The sequence below is a fragment of the Syngnathus floridae genome, chromosome 6 (assembly GCF_059516105.1).
Source record: "Syngnathus floridae isolate MCC-2025c chromosome 6, RoL_Sflo_1.0, whole genome shotgun sequence".
In the NCBI taxonomy this organism is placed as follows: Eukaryota; Metazoa; Chordata; class Actinopteri; order Syngnathiformes; family Syngnathidae; genus Syngnathus; species Syngnathus floridae.
This window is the reverse complement of record NC_142418.1, coordinates 8,975,092-9,002,074: the sequence shown is the minus strand read 5'-3', so window position 1 is coordinate 9,002,074 and position 26,983 is coordinate 8,975,092. Positions and strand designations below refer to the sequence as shown.

The following is a 26,983-nucleotide window of genomic DNA, read 5'->3' as shown; positions in this document are numbered from 1 at the left end:
GACGTTTTAGAAGTCTCAGCATGAAAAGAGTATTCTCCTACTTTTCTTACCTTCAGCAAAAAGAAAATAAGACTAATATATGCAGTAGCCTACTGTGCAAATGTCCTTGCAAATGTCCTTACAAATGGCCGCACTAACATTCTTATTAAAGCAATGTTCATTTTGACAGCAAAACACTAATGAGAAGAAATATATATCTTCTTGCATTGACTAAAACATACAAAAATAAAAGAAAATCCTTTTTATGGTGTGTGTGTGCATGTATATATATACACATATATATATATACACACAAAATCATTTTTATCATATATATGTGTATATATGAATGTATATATATATATAAATACATATACATACATACATACATACATACATATATATATATATATATATATATAGATACACACAAAATCATTTTTATCATATATATGTGTATATATATATATATATATAAATACATATACATACATACACATATATATATATATATATATATATATATATATATATATATATATATATATATATATATATATATATATATATATATATATATATATATATATATATATATATATATAAAATATATAATACACACACAACTGGTTGCTGGATTAATTTGTAAGGATTCAGCTCACATGATTGTTAATGAATAAATAATTGCATTGAAAAAATTATGGGATAATAAAGTAACACTCACTGTGTTCTGCATGGCGCTCCGGCTGCTAAGAAAGTGAGAAATGCCTGCATGTGTAATTTTGTTTGGTGCAGAAGTATTTGGGCAGCTTTTCCTTCAGAGGACTTGAAATAAAAGGTTCGCTCTGTGATTTATTGAAGCGAAGCGTTTTTGCTGTAAATCTTAGAGGTTGACCAAAGAATGGCCATTCTTGCAAAGTGCCTCCATTTTCACAGGCTCACAAGTAATTGGACAAAGTTACTCAAATTGTCCATTTCATGCTACTTCAATTCAAATTCATCAAAAAGTCTACAAGTAGCCTATACTAGATGAAGTTTTGAGTTGGCATTTGACAACTTTTTGACAGAAGCTACTTATATAAAGTCCTAGGACCAAGCAAGATAGAGAAAGTCATCACAATGCTTGAAAACAAACAAAAATCAAGACTTGGTAAAAACAGTTAAGGGGGTCATATCAACAGTCTGGTACATCTTTTTTTAAAAAGAATATCAATATCGATATTTTTCAAAAGATTCTGGTGTCAATACAAACTCCACTTAGCTAAAATCTACTCTCATGGATGGTTGTAGTGTAGGTCATGAAATGACTGAGAAAAAAACGTTCATTTGAATAAAAACACATTGATACATCCTTGACTGATATCAAAGGTTTAGATTGTATTGACTGTGACATATTTGAAAATAGAGTCCATTTCATCCAATCAGCAGTTCTTTGTAAATTACCCTGTGCTGCCCTTAAGTGCGGGTACCAACAAACTTTACCAAACTATTAATTGAGTCTTTTATGATTTTGACCGTGACGTTTGGAGTGGACCAAATCATTACTGGCCACAATCAGCCATGTGCACTTTATTGAGGCCAACACTCTGCAGGCATCTGAGTCAGCAGAATCAACAGCAGCAGTGAGAGCAGTTAATTTACAGTGTATCCTTAATATGACAACAATTTTGTATTTATGGTCTTCTGATAACACTGGAGCTTTTGGTAATGTCAAAGCAACACTTAAGCAGCAAATTGGCGTGATTCCCAGAATGGTGCTCTGCTCGGTGCATCTGCATTTAGTCCCACAACTAAAGGTACAGTTCTTATTGTATGCCTCTGTTTATGAAATAAACCTAATTTTATCACCTGGAGAGTTTGTTACATGTTATATTATGAGAATTCTGCAGCCCGAGCCAAATCAAACCTTTTTTGGAAGAATCACAATGTATTTGCCTTCAGGCGGTTGTTCTGATGAAGCTCCCAATGAGAATTAAATGCTACTGTATAACCTTCACCCCCTCATCAACAGGCTTCTAAAATGCATGCACTTGGTGAATAGCAAAAATATTCCATTTACTTGATGAATAACAAAATGATTAGGTATTTAAACATTGCCCTGTTTGGTTGACATACTGTGAACGGTCTATTGATGGAAATTTCATGACCTTGCAATTAAAACAAAAAAAGTTTGAATGTTCTGACTGAATAGGCTTACGTCGGCTACAGAATATTAAATTATACAGTACATCCCCAACGGGTGCTCTAAAAACAATCAAAGATTTATAGGCGTAGCTGATAAATTATAAATCTGTGGTGGGGATGACTGGGAAGGTTGCAGCAGTGGTAAAGATGGTGAGGAACACCTCCTGAATTATAAATATGTGCAGAGGAGGAGTGACACACTATAGGCCAGAGGGAAGTGTTATCTGCTGAAGGACTGTTCCACCGTCGTGTGTCTTGAGCATGCGTCACTGTCTTTGGCATCAGGTTGTTTTGCACTTGCTTGTCTCGGGACAAACACATCATCAAAAAGGCTTTCTTGATAGGTGGTCATGTTGCATGGATCCAACTACTGTAAGCTATATAGTCTTGGATAGACTGAAACAGAATTTGATGAAGAACATTTGCATTTCTAAAATACTAATAATTTTTCATTTCTGGATTTTTCTACCACCATTAATAAATGGTAATACTGGCCACGCAACACAACATAATGTGATGCAGTGTAGCCTAAATTTGCATAAAGTAATGTAGCATTACACAACAAATTGAAACACAATATAAGGTACTGCAAGATAACGTATAAATTGTAGCATAACATTGCTACCTAACAGTATAATGTAACAGCCTAGCATGTAGAGCATAAGAGAAGCAGTGGCTTGGCGTTGCGAGCAAATACACAGATTCAAACTTTAGATTTTCTCCTTTGAAGTAATCCCCCTGGTATCAAATGCGCTTTCCCAGTCTTCTGGCAACATTTTTATATTTTCTACCAGGAATTGTCTAATATTCAGGGTATTGTGAGCAGCCATAATATCACGATTAAGTGATATTGTCCTGCCACAACTCTCGCCTCTACTCATGCAGTGAACAAAGCAAACGTTGCACAATCTCAATGTAGACGTCTCAGTTGATTGTCTGGTTTATAGCCAAGGGGAAAACTGATATTTTCTATATTGAATTGCATTTCGTGATACAAATCATTGAGCTTTCCTGACCTTGAATGAATGTAGAGGACTTTTTTGTCTGAAAAAAAAATCTTTTGATTTACAACTATGTGCACATTTCTATATTACTAAAATACACTTGTGACTTGTGTGCTGGTATAGAATCCCCATATGAATTAGCTAAAGTGTTGTGTTATTTAGGCACCACATTGGAATACTGCAATGTTACATTTACATCAACAGTTGGACAGATTTGTAAATATATGTAATTACCATAAAATATAACGTGCATATGTGTGTGTGTGTGTTTGTGTGCATGTGTGACTTGATTGTGATCCAAGGTCATTGTGTAAGCATTGTAAAACATTGTAATCATTTGGGGGGGAGGGCACTCCACCATCACCGAGTAACCTACTCCCACTGTTGGCCTCACTTCTCTGCATATTTGTTGTCTAGTTTTATCTCTGTGTCCGCTGAGGAGATGGCAGATGCACACAAGCACCCAATGACACACCTTATCAACAAAGTCACAGTTGTTTTCTCATCTGGAAAAGTGGCTGCTTGAGTGTTTACAATGGCTCAGTCTTTGTAGATGCCCCCCTGAGAGAAACATAATTGAGAAAGACACAATCACTGTCAATGACAGACAGTAACTTTAACTTAACTGGTCTCACTCAAGGATTCTAATTCTTCCATGGTGATTATTACGTCAGGATGCACTTTTATAGAAGTCAAATCACATAGTATCCTCCCTCCCCCAGTCACATGAAAATAGCCTTGAAAACACACATCAGATATAGAGGTACAAAGTACATTTGAGAACACATTATTATTGGAGTAATGTAAACTTTAGATAATTATTTTTTTCAGAAGATCCACACAAACATTTTAGCTGTCGTCTGTCTATGGTCTCGGCAACCAGCTCCCAAGTAGAAGAAACATGCACGTTAACCCATCCAGTGTTTGCCGTGAAGACTTTTTATCACTATTTTGCGACGCCAACATTTGCAATAAGCGACCCAGATTGCACCGTTGGCCACAATGCGATGTTAGATTCTACTTATGGTAAGTCAGCAATACGTTTGCCTAATACGTTTTCAAATAATCTATCTGGCTTTTTAAAACATTTTGGGAACCGTATGGTATAGATCAGAGGTCAGATAAAGTCTTGTGGAATTACTATATTTGAGGCAAATTTTGCACACTGCAAGGTCCATTAAGGCCTGGGTGGCTGGGTTTGGTGCAAATTTGAGAGCCCTGACCTTCACCCCATCCAACTCCTTTGTGAGGGACTACATCACAGAGTGTGAACCAACATCAGCTATGTTTGACCTCACGAGCCTCCTTCTGGGTGAATGGACAGTAATTCTCCACAAGCTCCAACATGTTGGCGAAAGTATGCCAAAAAGAGGAGAAGATTTTTGCTAGACAGTGCTAACAGCTAGGCCAGGTGCCTGCTTACATATCTGCAAAGTTTGTTGTCATGTCAGGTGACATTGCAGTTTGCATAAAGAACAATTATGACAATATCTTTGTAAATTAAAATAGAAGCAGCATTGCAGTGTTTGCTTTTAGCAAGATTCATCAGTATGCAAACCCTCATTGCTGCTTTCTTTGTGTGTGGAAAACTTTCAAGAAAGTTGAACCCTGTAATTGTTAAGCTGGTCATGTTGGCCAGAACTCTGCTAGGTCAGTCTCTTTTTGCCTTGTGTGAGATGAACAAAGTCAATCCTGACTGTGGAGTTTCCCAACAGGGCGGCTTACAGACTTCCTTTTATCTATCTGGATGTACGGTCTAGCACCAACCACAGTGTTCAGAGAGAAGTGATGCTGGTGGGAATTGAGGGAGTTATTATAGTTGGTGTCTGACAGTCCTTGTCAAAAAAAATCTGCAGACACACACAAACTCATCCAACACTCACAGCAAACCTCAGGGGAAGAAGATCTGACCTTTAGATGTGAATAAGTAATGATCTGCGGATCAGTCTGGACTGTACGTGCCCAAGTAGGCATGACAACAGGTGTATCACCCACCACCCCTCCTTTGTTTGCTGAGCGCGAGCTGATTTTGGAACGGATGAAAAGACAGATCATATCATCCCCTATTACAGATTACACAACCTCTAATCTTCTCTTCCATAACATGGTCATCCATGTGCGAAGGAATTTGAACTTGAAGATCCCAAAATAACCCAGTGCATTTTTTTCCATTCATTTCTTTTGCTCGAAGGATAGATTGGGATTGAATGTTGGCTTTGGCCTTGCAATGAGAATGTGATAGGAGGTTAATTTAACACTAAATTGTCTATATATTGTCTTTCTGTTCTATGGTCTATGAGTCGATTACTTCAGGCTCACCCATGATCCTCGTAATATAACCAGGAGGGCATCATGATATGTGAATTGTGACAGCCACAATGATCCGGCAAAGATTGAAAGAAAGCACGCAACTAAACAGACAAATTGGGGGGATAGCATTACCACAAAAGTCTCTACTTTTTATGAGCCATGTCTCCCAACCCTCTTCCTCCGCTTCAGGGTAGCGGCCTATGCATGACCTCTGATGGCACCATCTCAGAAAGCGCAGGTGTATGTGTGGGATTACCCAGATGGCCACGCTGCCGATGCTGAGGGGAAGCAGCCAACAATCTCACAGCGCACGCAGGTCACCCACCAGACATGCGAGACCCTTTCCTCACTCTTAAACTACAACACAAGCTTTAATCACTCCCATTTCTACTAATATGTGGGCGAGGGAACGTTTCCTTGCGAGCAAACATTTATTTTAGAATAGTCACAGCGAGAAAACACATTTTAATACAATTGCTCTGTTAAATTTTGGTCAAATTGCATTACATAGTACTGCCAGTACCAAATATATTATGAGATTACCCTGGTTAACAGCAAATTTTAATCAGATCAGTTTTGGGGAGATTTTTGTGTTTTGTTTTTAAATTTGATTGATTAAAAAGCTTTTGCAATCCCAATTTTACAGCCTGGCTGTTCATAGGTGAACACAGTTGTTTGACTGTCTCCATGTACCCTGGAAATTGGCCGATGCAGTTGTTATTGTATTTTGACACTTGCATTGTGTGCATGGTTGCATTGTTACATTTTCAGATTGAAATGCATTGAGGTTTATTTGTTTATTTGGAGTCCAACTCCTTGCCAATGGAACTTTTCGGAGGAGTGATTTTCCTGCAGAAAATTAAGGTTCACCCAAAACAAACAAATGTGAGTTCGTTCAGAGTGCTTTAGCCAACTTAGTTGTATTTTCTTGCTAAATAAATAACCTCGAAATAGCACATGAACAGTGTGTCTATATAACTCATTCCTTTCCCAGAAATCCAGTACGCTTCGTAAAATCATTTTTTCAGTTACACATTTTTTATATCTCCCTAAATTGCTTCGCATGTCTACAAAATGCTTGTCAGACTGTGGCACGGATTGTCATTCCATTTTCATTTTTGTCACTTCATTTAGGAGCTAAAGTTTCTCCAGGGTTCACTTTAGACTGACTGAGCAGATAACAATTTAAAGTTGTGCTTCTGTGCTTTTGATCTAGTCAATGAGGGGATATTGCCTGTGTGTGTGGGGAATTCCTACAGATTGGCTGCTTGGTTTAATTAGATTTAATTTCTTATCAGATATCTTGTGGAGTTCACTTACATTGACATAATCTGCAGAAAGCATTTTATAAAGCCAGCCAACTTTAAAAGCCGAAATGTTAGGATATTTTCTCATCTTGTGTCTTTGGGTATTTATATTTACCAAACTGCAGAGTGAGTTGGCCTTTATTTGTGAAAGCCACATATTTTTAGTTATGTCATTGTTTTATAACATACGGTGTATATTTAGATTTATAAAAGTTATTTACAATATTTTACAGTACGCCCACAATAAAATATGTCAAGTCAAACTGGAGTATAAATAAAATAAAATAAAATCAAGTGGTGCTTTGAAATACAACTTTCATTCCCTGAACATGTTCAAATCATGCCTTATCATCGAATTGAAAGGAAATGCGATTAATCTTTTCCAGCCTTTCCCCCCAAAACAAGCAAAAATGTAAGGGAAAAAACTCCACTCCGCGATATTGTACTTTATAAAACACTTAAGAGTAATGAAATAAATTATTACGTCAAATGCAAGGACAATGTTGCTCTTTCTGTGTGGCATTGGCCGCCAGGGGTATTTAAAGACAGATACTGGCAATCAAAAGCCAGATTTTGGAAGAATTGTTCACTTTATCCCAAGTAGGCCTAGTGCTTATTTTGAAGTGAGATGAGTTGAGTTCACTGCCAGGTTTCAGCGCTTGTATATCAAGTTTGCATTTGCAAGTTGGCAAAAAGTTGGCTTTTATCTCAAAAAGTGAGGCTTTTGCAGTTATCTCTGAACATTTTTGTAAACTATAGTTTTTATGAACATGGATAAGAAATGCTACTTTTACTTCTCTGCTTGGAGTGAAGCACATATTTGTTTTAAACTGAGTGTGGAGGAAATGGGCCATGACTGAATTTGTGCTCAGTGGTGCTATTTGACCATGGGGCACTGTGTGATGGTAGGGCTCATCAAAACCACACGCATTAAATATTGGTGGATTTAGGGGTTGAGGTAAAATGAGTCTTGTGTAGAGTGAAAAATCTGGGACAACATTGAACTGTTTGGCCTGACAGCTAGTCCGTCTGGAAGGAGGTGTACCTCTTGCTCTCTGCATGAAATAAATATCCATGTACCCATCAAAGCTATGGCCCAGTGGTTTTACCAACTGCTTTGCCAGCAAGTCATTAGGTCAACTGGAGGAGGGACAAAACTTAGCCCTGCCATTTGACACCAAGAAGCTGCCAAGTTTCTCAAGTGCCTGCTTTACATCATCTGTCATCTCGGGTGGTAGAGCAGGTCTTCACATTAAGGATTGACAGCCAAAAACCTGAACGTCCCTTCTGACCCTCCCAAGATAAATTAAAGATGCCAACGTTAAAAATACAGAATATGGTTGAATACAATACAACTCCATATTGTATATACTGGATAGCTTTTCCTCACTTTTGTTTTGCAAGAACCACATTATAGGGACAGTTTGCTCGTTTTTACGCTTGCAAGTGGGGAGAGCCAGCATCACTTTTGTGCAACGCAAAAGTGCTTGAAAGGAACTCCGAACTCTCCTCCTGCAGCAATCTTATTTATTCTCAACAAGGAGGATGTGTTTTGCAGGAAAGCTTCAGCAAGCTGGTTCCAGCAAATTTCAGAGGTGGTCTTATTTCTTTATCTCAGATTTTTCCACTCCGGGTGGAGCATATAACTCAAGGTTACAGCAAACAAAAGCAGAATTAACAGTGCTAGTGAACACTTCAAAATAATCATAAAATCAAAATAAAAACGTTTTAAAAATTCAAGACATGGCATTTTAAAAGCTTTTCACTGAGATATTGACTATTTAGATTAATTCTAAATTCTAAGACTGACTTCTATACCCTGTGTAATCCATCACACCTATTTGTGTGAATCAGGATTACCCAATCCAAATAGATATATACTCCAAACCATATGTTGATCACATGAATCAAAAATGTCATTGAAATGAAATAGGACACCATATGGCCAAAAAAAAACAATCACTAGTAATCTGTGGAGAGAAAACACTATCAAGAAGATCACATTTCAAACCATTGGTTACAGTTGAGTTTCTGACAATTTGGCTGTGTCCCATAATCCTAACTTTAATCTAGATTGTGCTCACATCTGGCACATCCTTGTGTGCTTTCATTCAGGGAGGGGCAGGTTACTCCCTTTACAAATATGTAGTGGCTTTATCCCTAACTTGGAGATGTTGCCTATCACACTATTTTATAGGGCTTGACAGAGAAATGGCACTCATCTATCTTGAGTGTAATTGTGCGTGTGACGACAAACAGATGAAGATTGTTGTTTGTGGAATACTTATCTACGAGGCTGACTGGAGAAGCTCTCTTCTATTTCTTCTTTGAAATGTTTCGCAGCGTGACTCTGCACATCACTGAGGCTTACACTTGAGACAGAAATTGGATTTGCCTCTGATTATTGAAAGAGCTTTTATTTGGAGCCTTGCAAAGTACATTTCATGGTTGTTAGCGCTCATTCTCTACTAGTCACTCACAAAAATCATGCCTTCATTTGTCCCTTTTTCTCTAGCTGTTTATAAAAGTATCATGTTTGATTTTTTTTTTTAAATCTATCTCTCGTCATTTGTATCGTATATGTTTTCACTTCTATGCTCAGAATTAAAAAATTCCCCAAATTATTTTTGAAAACCGACAAGAAATGGTTAGACATACATGCATCAGATTACATGGCAATAGGCATCTCAGAAATGAACCAAAAGGATCCATTACATTATTTATCATGTCTCGAACATTTTGCTTGAGTTTTTTAAAGCGCATTTTTCCAGACAATTGTCTCAACACATTCTAGCTTGGCTTTGGATATTCCTTTGTACGCCAAAAATTGTGCCTTTACATAGCTTAGATTAATTTGTGGAATAATGTTTATATTTGTTTGCAGTGAAACTGCTTCTGGGCGAATTAGATGTGCATGTATGTCCAATGAAGCGCGAGAATATGAGTCATTTGATACATTGACACTCTAGGCTAGTGAGTATTACATTTGAAGTTGCACAGTATTTTTCACAGTGGAAGAAATAAAAAGCAACTTTGGATTGATATTGCATGTTCATGGAAGTAAAGAGTCACTAATATTGCAGCGAAGGCTTTCAAGAGGTCAACCTGTAGCAAAGGGTTTAAAGGGTTTTAAAGAGTCTTTCGGTCTGTGCCAGTGCGTCACACTGAAGAGCCAAATAAATGCAGCAGATGTAATCTCCTTATTTTGAATGCATTTAAAATACACGTGGAAAGAGATGGGTTTATTTTCTTCATGTAACATGGGGATTGGAATGTTTGAATTGACAGCAAGGAGATGTTCATTCAGAAAGCTGATGCTGGGAGGCTGTGATTATTTGCTGCAGCATCGTCTCCTTTTCCTAAAAGAGCCAGATATTCTAGGGAGTGCACACTATCCTTGTCCAGATGGTAGGCAAGTCCAATAGCGGCTGAGTCCTCTAGTTTCACGTTACCACCTTCTTCTCCGGCCATCCCTACCTCCTGCAACTCACCAGTGGCACCAGCTGCGGCGGCGGCAGCTGCGGCGGCGGCGCACTCCTCTTTGAACAAACGGTCGTGCTCCATCTTGAGTTCTTGGTAGGAGCGGGAGAACATGTGGAAGATGGAGGTCGCAGGGAAGGCCATGATCAGGATCCCGCTCAGGATGCTGCTCAGCGCTACAACCTGCCCGGGGATGGACCGAGGCACCATGTCGCCATAGCCCACTGTTGTCATGGAGATGATAGCCCACCAGTAGGAGGCGGGGATGCTGCTAAAGTCGTGAGGGCCCGTAAGTTCACTTTCAGCCAGGTGGACCAACGGTGAGAAGAGGGTGACTGCCACGCAGAGGAAAAGCAGGAGCAGGCCAAACTCACGAGTGCTGCGTCTCACCGTCAGCCCGAGCGTCTGCAGGCCGAGGGAGTGGCGAGCCAGCCGCATCACGTAAAGAATTCTCAACGCCCGCAAGATCCTCAGCACCAGACCCAGCTTGTCCAAGTAGCCTTTACCTCCCCCTGGCCGATCGCTCTCCAGGTTGGGGTCTTCTTTTACCACCAGGGACACATAGTAAGGCAAGATGGCCATGGCGTCGATGATGTTGAGCGGCCCGCGCAGGAATTCTAACTTGCTGCGAGCCTGAATGAAGCGTAGGATGAACTCCAGAGAGAACCAGGCCACACACACCGTTTCGATGATGAACATGTTGTGGCACTTGGACGAGCACTCGCCCTGGAGAGGACAGAGGGTTGGATGACGAGAAAAAAAACGGAAGAGGAAAGTGTGAGATGAAGGGAAGAATCATTAGCAAGCCTCACACGTAACTGTCACTCATTGTTATCCGTAACAAATCATAACAGGGAAACCCAAACTGCTACAGCTGCATTGAATCAACAGAAATGGGACACAATAAATCACTTTTATGATCGAGGAAACGAGGACTGGCAGAAAGACACACTAGCTCAACTAAATAATGAGATAAAGGTTGCGATAAGACAATGCACAAATACTAAATCACGCTTCAGACAAGGATTCTCACCACCATGTTAATCCACCAAATTCAGTTGCAAGAAATATGCAATATTGAACATATTTAGAATGCTAGTTTCGTTTTCAGTAAACACGGATGATAATCTCTTCAATTTTGAAGAAATACTATGGAGAGTGTATACTTAAAGGGGAAGAAGTCAAGTACCCCCAAATTCTTTAGAATAAAATGGTCCATTCACTCTCACCAAGTAGTCAAAACGCTGAATTCTGCTTGATATTGGATTTATGGATTATTAATTAAGCAGAGAAATCCTCCTGTTTTTATTCATCTCAGGGCTTTTCCTTGCACTGCCACTTGCTGTCGACTGCAAATGGCATCATAGACCGTCACGACTTCCCTGTTTTCTGGGGTTGCTCATGTGCCGTTCGCAAGCTGAGCCGTTAGGCACTGTGATGTCATTATCAGTTGACAAAAGGCAACACGGCAGTGAGATGGACTTTTCTGCTTAGTTCATATTCCAAAAATGCAAGATTCATCAAAATGCTTTAGACTAGTGGGGTTGCATAATGTATATTTTTTACTTGATTGATAAGTGCGAAGCAGATCCAGAATCCATATTTTTCCAGTGTGTTTTTTTTAAAATTTGCTAGCTTGTGCATATCTGAATTAGACACTTAAAATGATATAAAGGAAAGACATTTGGCTACCAACAGCTTCTCTCTGCCCTTTGGTCATTGATTCTGTGCTCATGTATTTCCATTCTCTTGTATTTCCTCACCCAGCAACCATCTCCCTCTCATTTTCTCCTCCTCCTCATCATTCATTGCGGTTCCTCCTTCATCAGCCTCTCCGCACTCCCACCCTCTCATCCGTCATTTGACGGTCGTCCCAGATGCGGCTCACCCTTTCTCCTTTAAAGTCTTCATTGGTTTCAGTTCCCCCCAAGTGAAAGACAACTCCCTCGGTTGTTTCTCTACATGACACATATGCGTCCCATCCCTCTGATTCTCATTTATCACTTCTTTCCCCTCTGAATCTCTTAACTCAATGTGACTCTAAGTCTTTTACGTCTGCCGTGTGGGGTTCACTAGCCTCCCTTTGGGCATATTTCTATTATTTAGCTGAGATGAGCTGTTTTTGGCAGCGAAACAAATTATTTCTATTAGCAGCTCGGGCACGGTCATCCTTCCATTCAGTTCTTGGGTAAGTAGCATTAAGAGGTTTTATGGGAATGTTCTTTTCAAGCTAGAAATTGCAGCATCATCATCCTGCATGCGCCATCCAACATAAAATCATGAATATTTCCATGACTTTTTTTTTTTATATAGCTAATGTCCTCAAATGGTTGTTTACCCGGTATGCAATACAAAATAGATGTGTTATGTTTAGCAACTGCAAAATCATCATGATTAAAACGTTGGCAATTCTATGCATCCAAATTAGTGGGAACAGTCTGAGGAAGGAGCTTGACCATGCCCAGGTGTACGTACATAAGTCATGGTTGGATGAGTGTGGTGTGCACAAACATAAGAAGCTAACCCCATTAGGAGTGAAATAGAACAGCGATTGTGATTTTCAATACCGAGCCAGCATTATGGAAAAACTGCTGATACTGTAATAGTATCATGACTATTCTCTTCAATCTCCAACTTAATGCCAAAATAAAGAAAATGTGGATATTATTCATCTAAAGAAAATGTGGATATTATTCATCTAGAATCAATCAAATACCACAAATATAGCCCAGAAAATGAACAATGTATTCCTAATCACCGAAGCAACTTCAATCAGATTTCTATTAAAGGAAAGGACAAATATAACTAAAATAAGTCTCTATCTGAGAAAAGCATGTGGAAAATCGAAGTAAACATCAGCTTCTACACCTGCCGTCTTCCTTAAACAAGCCAACATTCTTCACACTGCCTCTGTGTGACATCCAGCCCTTAAAGCACTGTGGGAATTCAGGGCTGCCATTCCCACATCAATCTTTCGGACACTTTGTGCCCTCCGCTCACATGTTTTGTCTCTCATGTGCACTTTCTATCTCTCATTTATTTCCCTTCTCTTTGCTCTTTCTGTCTTGTGTGCCGACATTTGTCCCATTAGGGCTTTGCGCCACTATTCTCACCCCTGGTATGAAAGGCCATTTGTTACAGTGACAGGATTTCTTCTTCTGTCTCTTCAAACAGTCACAGCGAGTGGCTGACCTTATCTCCTTTCCGTTATTCTCCCTGGAACTTTGTGACAGCTCATTTCAACATAAACGCAGCAGACGACCCAAATGGGATTTTGAATTTTCATTTCATTCAGATTCATTGTCAAATTAAGTCAAACTCAACCATGGTGATAAAAGGGGAAGAGACAGAATCATTCAGGTGAAACGATTGATTCTTTGACATATTTTTCGTGGGTAGTGCTGTGCTTCATGTAATCTATCCATCCATGACCTAGAACAGGATAAGCAGTATAGAAAATGTATGGCTTGATGGTCAGTTCTCTTCTTCAAATGAAGTTTAGTGTAATGGCAATACAATATGGCAGAATGTTTGGCAAGAACCACAGGAACAAACTTGATACTCACACAGACAGTCATGCAGCAGACACACGCAAGTGGCCGCATTCGATTTCTCTCATGATTAACATTAATTAGTGGAAAGCAGCTGTCGTCAACACTCAACGCGTCATTTCCCGCCAGTGAGTTTTGGATTAACATTAGAAGCTTGCAACTGTGATGCTTAAAGACACAATCACAATTGAGATCACATTTGTTTTTAACATGTCACAAAAATGTGTGCTGTTGTGATCAAAAGTTTAAAAGCCTCAAAAAACATTATACGCCATAGCCTGATGTGTTGAGATCAGTAAATTTGAGAACAATTCTGACCAAAGTAGACACCTAAAAAATACATAATACAGATGGCATTGAAAAAGCTGTAAATGATAATAATGGAAACTGTAGCAGTTGTCTCTGTTTGCTGTAATTCACATAGAATTGAATGTAAACACCTAGCTCTTGGGGAAAATATATACTTTACTTTGATGTAGGTGCTAATGGTAGCACAGATGGTAAGGGACCTAGAAGTGATGAAATATACTAAATTGCTGTATCATAAACATCTGTCTTTCTGTGATAATGTGCTCCACTTGAAATGAGTCAAGATACTGGAAGGGATCTAATTTGTGCTGGGTTTTGAGTCAGAATCAGATACACACACATACACACGGACGCACACAAACACGCTTGGTCAAGCATATGACAGCTGCTGGCTTTTTTATTCTATTCAGAATTGACTTTTGTAAGAATTCGTGTTCACTGCCATCCACTGGGATTGAGGACCACCGCCTCACAATTTGGTTTACAGGCAACCGCCTCATCAGTGAGACCAAGATGTGAACATTGCATGCAGGGTTTAAAGCGTAAATGTGTCCTCTTCTTGTAAGACAAGAAGAAGGTTCTATTGTTTTGAATAGTGAGTAATTGCACTTGTGGATCAGTTAATGCGTGATATTATGTACCGTCTTTGACAAATTCCACAAGATAAATAAAAGATGTACAGTACATGCGTGATAGATAATAATAGTCAGGAAATAAAACATACTCAGAGATAAGCAAACTTGGCTGAATTCAGAATCAGATTCAGACATGAGGAATCGAATCTTGGGTGTGAACAATTTATGTGGAGTTTGTATAATCTCCCTGTGCTTATAATACCCCATGTGAGTGCAATGCTTGTTTGTCAAAACAATGCCTGTCCATGCAACTCCAAACAGGATAACTGCAGAAATGGATGGATAATGAAATCAAAATATATTAAGCTAATATAGTGTCAGTATTACAATAAGGCGCCTTACACTTCTAAGGCTGAGGATTTTAATCTGAGCTCCGGCCTTTCTGTATGAGGTTTATGTTACTTGCATACTTGCTTGGGTTTACTTTCAGTAGTCTGGCTTCACCTTACATTCCAAAAACATGTTCCATTAAGTTAACTGAAGACCCTTAATTGTTGCTTGTATCTGTTCATGTAAGTCCTGCAGTTACACGGTAACCAGGAAGACCATGAGTCTACATTGCCACTTGCCCAAAGTCATCTGGCATCGTGAGGACAACGGTACAGAGAGTAGATGGATGAAGTATTAGAAATAGCATAATAAAAAATTGTAGAAAAGTATTTTGGGCTTCAAGGTTAAAGCTTAGATACGTCTGCCCTAGCAACATAATAAAAATACAGTAGACCACAGTGTCCAGCATCTACTGTAACTCTATTATACCTCATCTTATTGCAGGTTCTATATTTCAATTCATAAAAAAGATGATGAATCATAATCTTGTAATCCGACTGTGTTCAAAGGTTGTGGGTAGAAATAGGAACAAAATATTTAGACCATCAATCAGCTTTACCTTGTGACGGACCTTGACCATACTTCACCGAGCCCACTGCTATACATACCTAGCACTTTGGTCAAAGTCAGTCAAACAGCGAGGAGCAATGACAGAAAGAAAGAAGAAGTACTGTGTCCATGCGTCATGGGTTATTAAAGGCCTTGTATTATGTGACATCTCCATCCGTCACCAGCACTGTCCCCTTGAAACCTGATAGCTGCAAGTACGCATACGCACAGTGGAAGGTGTTCGTCTTTGTCGATAACATTCCATCCATCAATTTTCTCTTTCGCGGGAGTGATGCTGATGAACTGAGACTTATCCGAGCTGACTAAATAGTCGCTAGTTAATCTCGGCTACATATAGTATAGACAAACAGGAACTCACATGCACGCCTGAGTTAGAGTCTTCAATTAACCCAACAATCCCACAAACCCCTTTAAGGCAAGCACAGGGACAACACGCAAATGCCACACAGAAAAGCCAGAGGTGGGATTTGAACCCCAAACTATACGTTTTGTGTAATATGCAAACTACGCCACCACGCCGCCCCGCAATGTAAAAGAAAACAGTGACAAAGGTCCTTCAGAGAATAGTTCCATACTTGCACACAAAGCTGCTTTTGTGTGCAAGTATGGAACATTAGCTCTTCACTTAGCAATCACACTGCACACCAACTGCGATAAAGATCTTCATTTCACACTTGGGAAAATCACACTCCTTTGCTTTTGATTTTAATGCCAACAGCATTTTTCAGTAAAGGATTAATTCCAATTCAGTTTAAGACCTTGTTAATAAACAAAGACTTGGTGAAAAATCAATGAGTGTACTTGCTCAACACTAACTCTTCTGCCATGGGCCCCAAATGACTTGCTGTGTATTGTAGGCCTGGCACATTTTTAAAGAGACTGCACAATTCACCATTGTTTGTTGAACAAAACACATTTTTTTTGTGGTCTGGACCAAATTAAATAAATAGAGATACATTAGCTCTTCATTTAACATTCATACTGGCAGTTTTTTTGCGGTCTGGACCAAAGTAAATAAATAGAGATACATTAGCTCTTCACTTAGCAATTACATTGGCATTTTTTCATACAAGCAAAAGTTGCGACTATAATGTCAAGACGTGAATGGAGCACATTCGTCATGCATTATTGAATTAACATTATCCAGACAAAAATGCTGTTTGTTATGCCATTATTTTCACCAGCTTAGAAGCTTCTAAAAGGTATTTTGAGAACTGCTGACTCAGACAAGCGTCACCGATGATGTTTGTGTTGTCCTCATTTCTTGTGATGCTTTAATTTTGATTTGAATTTAACATGACTGTGTTCAGATTTGAGCAGAAGTGACGCATACTCACCACCTCTTCTAACAAATGGCCATTGTTATTTTTCATTTGTTTGAAACGTGATATGATGGCACATATGTGAATAAATAAATATGAATGCTTCACATTTCCATAATGTACAGGTGTCCTTATCTAAGCGTTACATGTGAAGAAGTTGCCGTAATCACTGGTCAAGTTCATACAACATTACCTGCCCTCATATATAGCGCTCAACTCCAAGAAATCCACTGCATTGTGTTGAATATCTGTACTCTGTTAGCTGTCCAATCCTGTTCTGGCACGGATAAGATAAACACCTCATACTTCTGTTCTCTCCCATAATCCCACTTGGCAGCCATGCAGCGAAGAATGGAAAGAAAACATCTCATAACCAGATAGGCTATAATAGGCATAAAATCTGCTGCACACTGATACTGTCAAACTGAGTTATACATCCTCGAACACACAGGGAATGCCTGAGCATTCACATTAAATGTCTAAGCATTGTTTGATATTTGATAGTCTGGATATTAGTATTCATCCACACAGATACTTCAGATTCTAAAGAGAGATGCCACATATTTTTAAAACAATAGCAAGGCACCACTTCAAAAGTGACACCACACACACATGCATGCACACACAAATACACACAAACATCACAAGACTCGGATTTGATAACAATACAATTGGGAGACAGAAAGATTACTCTGATTGCAGCACAGTGGTGTACTGGTTAGCACGTCTGCCTCAATGCACAGTTTGCCGGTTCTATTTCAGCTTCGGCCTTCCTGTGTGGAGTTTGCATGTTCTCCCCGTGCCTGCGTGGGTTTCTTCCAGGTACTCTGGTTTCCTTCAACATTACAAAAATATGCAAGGTAGACCGATTGACCACTCCAATTACCCGTAGGTGTAATTGTGAGTGCGAATGGTTGTTTGTCTATGTGCGCCCTGTGATTAGCCGGCGACTGTTTTGGGGTGTCTTCCGCCTACTGCCCCAAGTCAGCTGGGATAGGCTCCAGCACATCAACGACTCTCACGAGGATAAGCGTTTGGAAAATCATAGAATGAATGAATGCCTCAGGGACTGTTCAATGGTTTGTCATCTCATCCATATCTGTCTTCCCTTCAAGCTGCCACATTGTGCCTAATGTCATTTTGTTTTCTCTGTTTTTGCAGTTTGCTCATGTCAATCTCAACGGAACAATCAAAGTGGTGCTCCTCACTTATCAGCCTCATGAAGAAAATTATGAGGGGAAAATAAACATGTAGCACATCAAGGTTGATGTTCGACAAAATTTTCTTGATCCATTCTGTATTTTCTTATATTAACAATTAACTTCTCTTCATACTGGGACAAATGTTCTGAACTCCTGCTTCAGCTGCACTAGAATGCTGCTTGGAGAGTTGTGCAATCGAAAGTCTGCATGGATGTAGCTCAATAGCCGATGTACAATCTGATTGATAGTGAATCAACAGCGCTTGTGCTAGTAGTGCACATTTTGCATCGGTTGCTTGGATTTAGCACAATCAACAGAAAAGACCAATAAACTATAACCATGCTCAGGCCAACTTTTGTACATACTGTATCATAGCATTTCTTCTGTCAAGTTGCCCTGATTTTCCCCAGTTCTTTGCTCCAACTTGAAAAAGGGCCTTGGTTCTTATAACAACTCAGATCTTCCTCTTTTTCCTTTTCAGTTTATTGCAAGGTTAATTAGAAGGTGATTACGTTGCTAACCTTAAACAAAGAGAACTTGGCGTTATTTTAAGTTTAACTAAGTTCAGTAATTGCATACATATACCGGGAAAGTATGAAGCATAAGTAACTAATAAAAGTAAATAAGCAACTTAACTGAGTGTTTAAACATAAGCATATGCAAAACATAAACATCCACTTTGCCTTTGTGAATACTTCAAATTGATTGAGCCACTCAAAGTTCAGATAAACACAGCTTGTAGCTCGAACCAAACATTTCAAACAAACTAAGCATTAACCAAACTTAACATCCAAGTCCATTTCCTACCAGTTGCGTTTGACCAGGAACTGAGGAGTCTCGTTGGGGTCTTTTTCCTTTGCTTTCTCTGTTTAAGCTTTTTTTTCTTTCACTAACAGGCTTTCCTTTATTTGCTCCCCCAACACGCATGCTGTTCTGTTGGCAATATGGCCATCCCTGGCATTTAACAGGAAGTTTGGTAAATTGTGATTTGGCTGTTTTTTTCTCTGCCCCCTGCAGGTCTGAAGTGGACTAGTGGATATTTTGTCTGAATGATCTGTGCCTCAGTTAGTTGATGTGAGACCTACCGTTGAGATGCTTGCATCCTGTGCAAAATCAAGTATACCTCCAAGGACTCACAACATCCAGGCTACTATCTTAAGTGCAATTAGCAATTATACCACAAATACCTTTTCCCTTACTTCCAGCCCTTGGGGATGTTTTGCACTAATTTGCCTAGCATTCAATTCCATCCATCCATTTTCTACAGCACTTATTGTCCTCACTGGGGCCATGTTTGAGTTGGAGCTCCCAGCTGCTTATGGGCAAAAGGCAGTGCACACCATGGACTGATTTCCGGTCAATCACGGGGCGCACAGAAATACAGCCATTTAATTTAATTTACTCATTCCCTTTACAGGTTTGACATAATGTGCATGTTTTTCAAGTGCGAGCAGAAAACCATGTAACTGCTGGAAGAACATGCAGACTCCACGCAGGAAGGCCTAAATTCATAATCAGTGCTACCAAGACCTATTGACTGTGAGGCAAATGTGTTAAGAATCTATTCCACCAAGCATTTCTATGTTAAAATACCCTTGAACAGGTTTAGACTGAAATAATTCCACTGCAAAAACATCGTATGTAAAGTAGACGGCATTTGCATTGTCAGACGGTCTAAAATTTTAATAACTTCCCTGTGCCAGGAGATGAATGAGAAAAAAAAAAGAAAAGAGGCTTTACATCGCTGGTTTGATGTTTGAGCATCCCTATTTAGTTTATTTTTCTCTTAACTTTTTGACTTGCAGCTCCTGTCTTCCTTAAAGTTCTCTTTCAATCCACCACATGAATACTTAATGAGCACTACACAGTACATATAAAAAAATCAACTGACCCTCATTTTAATTATTTAGCCAGGAAGAAATATTTTTGGGTACGTACAAAAAAAATATAAATTAAAAAAAATCCAAAATGTTCATCGTATCAAGACTGACCACAACATTGCTCTTACTATGTTGGTTTTCTTATTATCCTCTACCTCTTTTTCGCTCTCTGTACTTGAAATTGATGCTGGGGAGCGTAATTACTGAACAGCAAATCCTACTTCACTTTACAGCGTTGTAAATGGCCACTTCAATTACTCCTCGGGCCATAAAATGACCGAATTACAAAACCAGAGCAAATCTGATTGTCCTTTTAAAAGACAATGTCATCGGGTGAGAAAAATAAAGACAGAGTATGCAGGAGCAGAATGATAGTTTACACGTGACGGCGGTGACAGTATGGGGAAAAAAACTCGGACCATCAGCATACTGCAGTATGTTATCGATGTGTGATTCCCACTGCACAGAACCGAACTCTTTTTGTACTGCAGACATCATGTCTGAGATTTTACTGAGAGAGCTTACCGGGGTCAGTGCTGGGTTAGCAGTCACAGTGCAGTCAAATCAATGCTAGCGTCAAACATAGTAATCCAGTTAGAGTGGAAGTTGTATGTTCATACACTATGTGTCTGAAGTAGTGAGACAAAAGTAGGCACGTAAAGCTAAATCAAATAAGGACAGGATCAAGCTTATATCATCTGTTACCAACATATTGTTCTGATTTGTGACAGTGACTGCAAGAGGGACTACTCCACTTCATAAAGTTAATTGCTATCCAAGTATTAGACATACCCAGACACATTCATCAGTCCCCCCAAAAAACCCGAGTCAGAAATCCGTTAAATCTTCGTCTTCATACAGCAAATGGGCTATGAACTGCAGGACTAGCAATAAAATAGTATTAAAGCAGCACTAGGTATCAGTACATTGACCTTCATCCCAATTGAACAGTCTAAGTGAAAGTGCGTATGGCAGCGGGAAGGCTTATGAACTTTTAAAACTTTTATCTGTGGCAGTATTTTTCCATAAACTGTGAATTATTATGAGCTTGACCGAAAGAGATTTGTTGTGAGAGTTGTTCCATCCTGATACCGATTTAACCTTCAAATGGACAACTGCTGGCGCAGAAGGAGAAAAGCAGCTTTTGGCGACAGCTGCCCTTTTTTGGCTTCCTTTGACAAAAATACTCTATTATCCTTCTGTTATATTGCGGTTCAAAGGTAAAAGAATCTCTCCTTTTCTTAGTAACCTATTGAATTTGGGCTCCAAAATCCTGATTCTGATGTGTTGGAGGAATGTGAGCTTACTTTACATGCAAGTATATTTCAAAACTTCATTGCTCTAATTAGTGACTTTAAAGTTTTTGTTTTCCCAAACAGATTGCAGACCTCCAAAAGATCCTCCTCAAGCTATCCTTCTTGCATCTTTTTTTCTATTTTGATCTGATGATAACTTGTGACTTTTTGACAGGTATCAATGTTTCATACATCTACTTGCATTTACGGAGCACATCAAGGAAGGGCTCTGCTTCCCAACAGAATGTTGGCAACTCAACAAAATCCAGATAATCCATTACAAAGACTTTAGAGGTTTTACATTAAGAGCACTCGTGAAAAAGCAGACAGGGGATGAACCAAATGTCTTAAGTATAGCATTGCAACCAAAACTTTTGAGATCACTAAGTGATTGAAGTGACGAGCTGAAGACAAGCATAAGCACAAGTCTATGCAGGAACAGAATCAGGGGTAAAAAGTTCATTTCATTATGTTGTCTTTTTGAAGCCCCATACTTAGTTCATATAGTTCATTCTCTCAGGCAACCCATTTTCACCCGACATCTTCGACTTACTTTATCCATCTCTGCACTCTTTCACACAGCCACACTCGACTCAGGTGAATGATGAGCGTATGAGGGAATTTTGGCTACTCTCCAGCAGGAAGGAGCACAGAGATGGACCATTTGAATTAAAGATGACAAGACTCTCACTGCTATCACCAGGCTTCACTTGGACACTGAACTCAGGAGTTGGGCCCAAGTGAAGGACGGAAAAAAATAAAGTCAGATAAATGGATGCATGAAATTGTCTTACTTTCCAAATAGCTGGTGATACGCACTCTACAATGTGGAAACCGTATGTAGATACAGTCAGCCGTACACTGTAAATTGTTTCCTAACACACTGGATGTTTTGCCAAGGATCAATAAAATGCTGTGTGAATAAGAGTCGATGGGTAAGGTGCTCTGTTCACATTGGAGCGTAGTGGCCCCCGAGGATAGCTTACTTTCTCTGATGGTGTGCCACTGTTTTACTTTGGCTGTGATGAACCCCAATTCCTCTCAATCTTGACAATGAAACTGTAAACCGTACATTTCTCAGAATATAAGTCCTGTTTGCCTTGTTAGCTGCTTCTCAGCCTTGTGTACAAGAAAATAACTACCACAATGCATCACTCCGCTGTTTTTATCCTCTGAGATTCATTCCATCATATCGACAACATCATGCAAAGGTTCTCAGTATCCCTGCAATCGAGCTTATTCGTAGGCTATGCTTCAATCTTTTGTCTGAGCTTCTTTATTAGTTTTGCTTGGAGAGCCAAGACCTCCTCCTGGTAGCAAAATCAAAATTCTTATTTTCAGGCCTTTTAAATAATAAGGTCCTCTGCAGATTCTCAAAATTCTCCTGTAAACTCTTCCTGGTGTCACACTCAGACCGATTTTGATTTTAATTTCGACAGAGACATTACAGACTGTTCTGTCTTCCTCCTAGGTTAGCAAAAGGGACATTTGTGATCTAATTATTTTAAATATTGGGTATTTAGTTTACACTACATATTGAGGAATAATTATTAAAGTTTGTCGACAGCTTTATACCCCAGTTTTAAACAACATCCCAACTTCATTAAAGTTGTATTTGTAAATGCAAACCTAATTCAAAAAGCACAAAATGAACACGTTCAATGCTATTTGTGTGTGCATGACTGTTTATCAGTCGCTTTTTATATGACTTGATGGCTCTGCTAATGTGCACATTTGCATGTCTGCTTGTTCCTTATGTAAGTGACAAAGTGAAGCCATTTCATTATTTCTCCAATGTTTACTGACAGATTCTGGACAGGCCTCAGTGAGCACGAGGCTTCGTTATCCACGCTGTTATGGGTAGGCAGTTCACGGGATATTCACACACGCAAAATGCACAACTTTTGTTTCTAGTTAAGCCTTTTGTGAAGGGACATTTTCAATCTATATATATATATCTATATATATGCTCATTACAGCATTGCTGAAAAAGAACAATATTAAGGTGGCCTGCGACGGTTGCACAGGGGCGGATATTCACTTCATGTTCACGTTATGTAACACACTCACCCTGTCCTCCTCCTCTCTGAGGTCAGGCATGGTGCTGATACACAAGCTCACCACAGTCACTGCGACCATGATGACTGACAGGCAAGCAAAGATCTTCCCCGGTAAGCCAGACTGCGGATTCTCCACCATATCTCGGAGCCAGTTCATGATTTTTCGGTACGTCGTCTCCTCCACGATAACACGCTGCATGGCGTTCCTCTGCCTGCGCTCCTCCTCCTGTCGTTCTTGCTCATGCACCTCCTCGATTCGTGTGTACATCTTCCTCTTGCAACAGCGCTCCATGTACGCCATCTCCACGCCCCAGTAGGTGAGTTCGTCGTGCAGGGAGAGGATGCACATCTCCCGTAACAGGCGAAGTTTACCTGCGGCCAGGAAGTTGAGAATAACCCTGAAGGCGGATGGCGAGCGATCAAAGAAGAATTCCTTGCGTGCTTCATCATAGTCGTCACAAACGCTGGCAATGTCTTCAGGTGACCTGCAGCCGCACAAGCGGCCAAGCCGTGTGAGAGGAAACTGCTGCAGCGTGCTCCAAGGGAAGGTGTAGCGGTTCCCCCCAACGTTGATCACTGCCAGCAAGCGGTGGTCGACGGAGACGAGGTCCTCCGGCTGCCGGATGAACTGAGCCCTTTGATAATAAACGCCCTATGGAAAAGTTCAGAACTTGTATAACTCAACTTCACCAGAAATAGAACATTTGCGGATTTCAATATGGTTGACATTGTGTATCATTCACAAACAGTCACACAATAATTTTTGAATCACCAACGCCACAGTTAATATTTCAGATTTTAAAATACAATGATATGTTCATCTTTTAAAGGACTTTGATCCACAACGTTTTTTGAAAAGGTGGAATTGCTCGCACTTGCATTCAGTCCATTTCTCGTAAGTTTCCTTTACACTAGAATAAGACTGGTGTGCTTTGTGTGCAAGATTCTATAGGTCATGAAGGCTTTGATGCCTGGTACAACAGACAACTCAAATGTCACCACTAAGACGCTGTCACAAACAGCTTTCCATTCTCTGAACCATAGACAAACTTTTAATGTGGTAGGCCCCAGATCTACTTGAAATAAGGAGATGCAATATAAGAGCCCATAGACACCAAGGATACACCATGGCCCATCAGTCAAACAATCATTGGCATGTGCTTGCTGAACCATGGACTACACTATTGGAAATTTAAATGCAAGCTGAATATTCCTGTACTTGGCAGGTGGCAATACCAAAGACGGTGAGTAGGAAAAAAAGACTTAAATTTATGATATTTAAATGAGAGAACAATTAATTGCACATTATTAAATACATGTAATCTGTAATTTATATATAACCAACAGTAATATTCACAATGTGATTAAAGTATGTAGTTATCGTGACAAGTTTGAACTTTTAAGCATCAGAGCTTGCACATTTGCCTTCTGCTTGGACAGAGCCAGTGAATCACTGACGTTGTTGCTGCAGTAAAGATATTCAAAGCAGAAGGTGGTTGCCTCTGCAGCGGATTATCTGTAAGGAGATGAATTACTCCCCCCGCCCCTTTCAGATCAATGCAATTGCTGTTCACTGGACACATGATCAAATTAATGCCGAATTGTGTCCCACATTTCTTTATTGTACTATTTCTACTAAATAATGTGTTTTTATTAGTTTCTATATCCTGCAGCACTGCCTGTAATTGTCTTGGGTGTTGTGTTTGTTTCAGCTTTGTGCCTGGATCAGACTGCAAGACAATTTGCTCTCTCACAATGTCTCATGTCACACTAGTGCCGCACAGTCCATTAGATACAAAGCTACACTATTACTCCATTTTACGATTATTGGACTAATACGGTCAACTCAAGCGGCCAGTAGAGGTGCTACCTAAAAATGGGTCAACGCTACTTGATATAACGTTCTCATAGCGGCAACAAAACAATTATGGCGGAAGAGGTGCTAGTTTTGATTGTGGCGATATTTTGTGTTGTAAAAAAAAAAAACAAAGAAAATGCATAGGGTGTCATATCTGTATGAAGATCTGCCACACATTTGTCAGGGACAATCACATCCAAAGTTTCATACCTTGATGGTCTCAGTCTCGGGAATCTCTGTGAATATGCGGTCGAGACTGCTGTCGTCACTGACGGACAGATTGCTGAAGTCGTGGTTAGCATTGCTGATGATGGGCATGGCAGCATCCGGAACGTAGGCAGCTTAGCTAAAGTTGGGAAGATGAGCAAGCTTTTTCTTTAGTTTTATTTTTCAGGATAGAGATGTCCAGTCTATAGTCCTTTTCCAGGTCAGAGGTCAACAAATTGAGCAAAAGCCTTCTTTAGCGTCATCAAGGTCTCTTTGACCTCAGAGCTATCGAGTCTCCTTTTCAGTGATAGACGATGGATGTCCATTTGCTTTAAACTAATGAGGCAAAACCCCAAAATTGGAGGAGGGAGCGTGTCGGGCAACCTGCTGTCACATTTGGGTGACTTTGATGTCGCCACCAGAGGATAAAATGGACTTGCCTGCTTTAACAGCAGCCACCAGCAAATCAGTGGGTAATCTTTGAGTGAAGCAAGACCGCATTTAGATGGATCGGTGGCTGACAAGTGTGGAGAATGAGAGGGATACGTCAAGGAGCCAAATGTGGTACTGATGTGTCCAGGGAGAGATGGTGATCCTCTGAGGCCCAGGCAGAATTAGTGAGGGCCTGTGGTGGCATCATTCGGGATCTGGGAGAGAGAAAGAGAGAGAGACAAGGACAGATACAAATTTCAGTGAGGAGCCAAGATGGCTGACTCGAATTACATATTGATATTTTGATATTTAATTATAAAATCTAACGCATGCATACATTTTTTTTCAGAGCAAAAAAAAAACATACCACAAAATACTTAATACTACGCAACAACAAATAAATTGCCATTCTTTTATTTGACAGTTATAACTGACTCATAATATTTTAATTGTTAACATCTTTAACAACTTTTTAACTGTTACTCTGTGTCAAACACTTTTATGTCCAAATAATACAATAATATATATTATTAAATGGGCAAAGGCAAAGCTAGGACTTTTAATGGCAATATGAAAAGCAACTAAATCATGCTTACAATTAGGATTTATGAGCAGAATAAAAAAAAAAAAAAATCTCATCAATTCAACAAATTATTTCACCCAAAAAATATAATAGCATTCAGTAGAGCAATTTTAAATAGTGTTGGGGGAACATTAAGAACTAACAAATTTCTTAAAATGTGCCTCTGAGAAAGCCCCTTCTGAATTTTTCAAAGTTGCGACAAGTTAAGCAACACTATTCATTTGCAGCCTGGATGGAAAGGTTTAGTCACTGTTCTTAGTCGAGTCACTTTAAAAAAAAAAGTACATTAAGATGACACAGATGGGATTAAACCATTTACAGTGGTGACTCAATCGATTGTCAATCAATCAATATTTTCTGGTTTTGCACCAACATGCGCTCGGCCACACCTTGACCAAGTTTCATGAAAATTGCTTGTTTATTGTTTGCATAAATCTTGTTTAACTATGACAATCAAAACAATAGTCCTTTATCTTTGGGAATAT

The 26,983-nt window shown here is 39.5% G+C and overlaps 2 protein-coding genes and 1 long non-coding RNA gene across 3 annotated transcripts in view; 1 reads left to right on the top strand and 2 right to left on the bottom strand.

The window, feature by feature from the left end:
• Positions 1–8,298: 8,298 nt before the first annotated feature.
• On the bottom strand, positions 8,299–26,069 carry kcng4a (potassium voltage-gated channel, subfamily G, member 4a). The gene is made up of 4 exons (XM_088379778.1): positions 25,924–26,069; positions 25,487–25,622; positions 23,429–24,070; positions 8,299–10,990 (listed from the first exon to the last, which is right to left on the bottom strand). Exons 2-4 carry the CDS (start codon positions 25,592–25,594, stop codon positions 10,088–10,090), a joined length of 1,653 nt encoding a protein of 550 aa, XP_088235904.1. The 5' UTR covers positions 25,595–25,622; positions 25,924–26,069; the 3' UTR covers positions 8,299–10,087.
• Positions 23,377–26,133, top strand: LOC148396403 (uncharacterized). The gene is made up of 2 exons (XR_015859224.1): positions 23,377–23,584; positions 23,703–26,133. It is a non-coding gene; the product is annotated as an uncharacterized LOC148396403 (long non-coding RNA).
• Positions 26,000–26,983, bottom strand: part of LOC148396402 (solute carrier family 66 member 2) — a 44,982-nt gene continuing 43,998 nt past the window's right edge. Inside the window, exon 6 of the mRNA XM_088379784.1 lies at positions 26,000–26,130. The gene's annotated coding sequence lies outside the window, so the exon portion shown is untranslated. The remainder of the gene's footprint in view (positions 26,131–26,983) is intronic.

Coding starts and splice junctions, on each gene's coding strand:
- kcng4a (XM_088379778.1), bottom strand. CDS start 25,594: ATGCCCATCATCAGCAATGCTAACCACGACTTCAGCAATCTGTCCGTC. Junction 24,071..25,486: donor CCGAGACTGAGACCATCAAG/GTATGAAACTTT, acceptor ACTTTTCCATAG/GGCGTTTATTATCAAAGGGC. Junction 10,991..23,428: donor TCAGAGAGGAGGAGGACAGG/GTGAGTGTGTTA, acceptor TGTCCTCTCCAG/GGCGAGTGCTCGTCCAAGTG.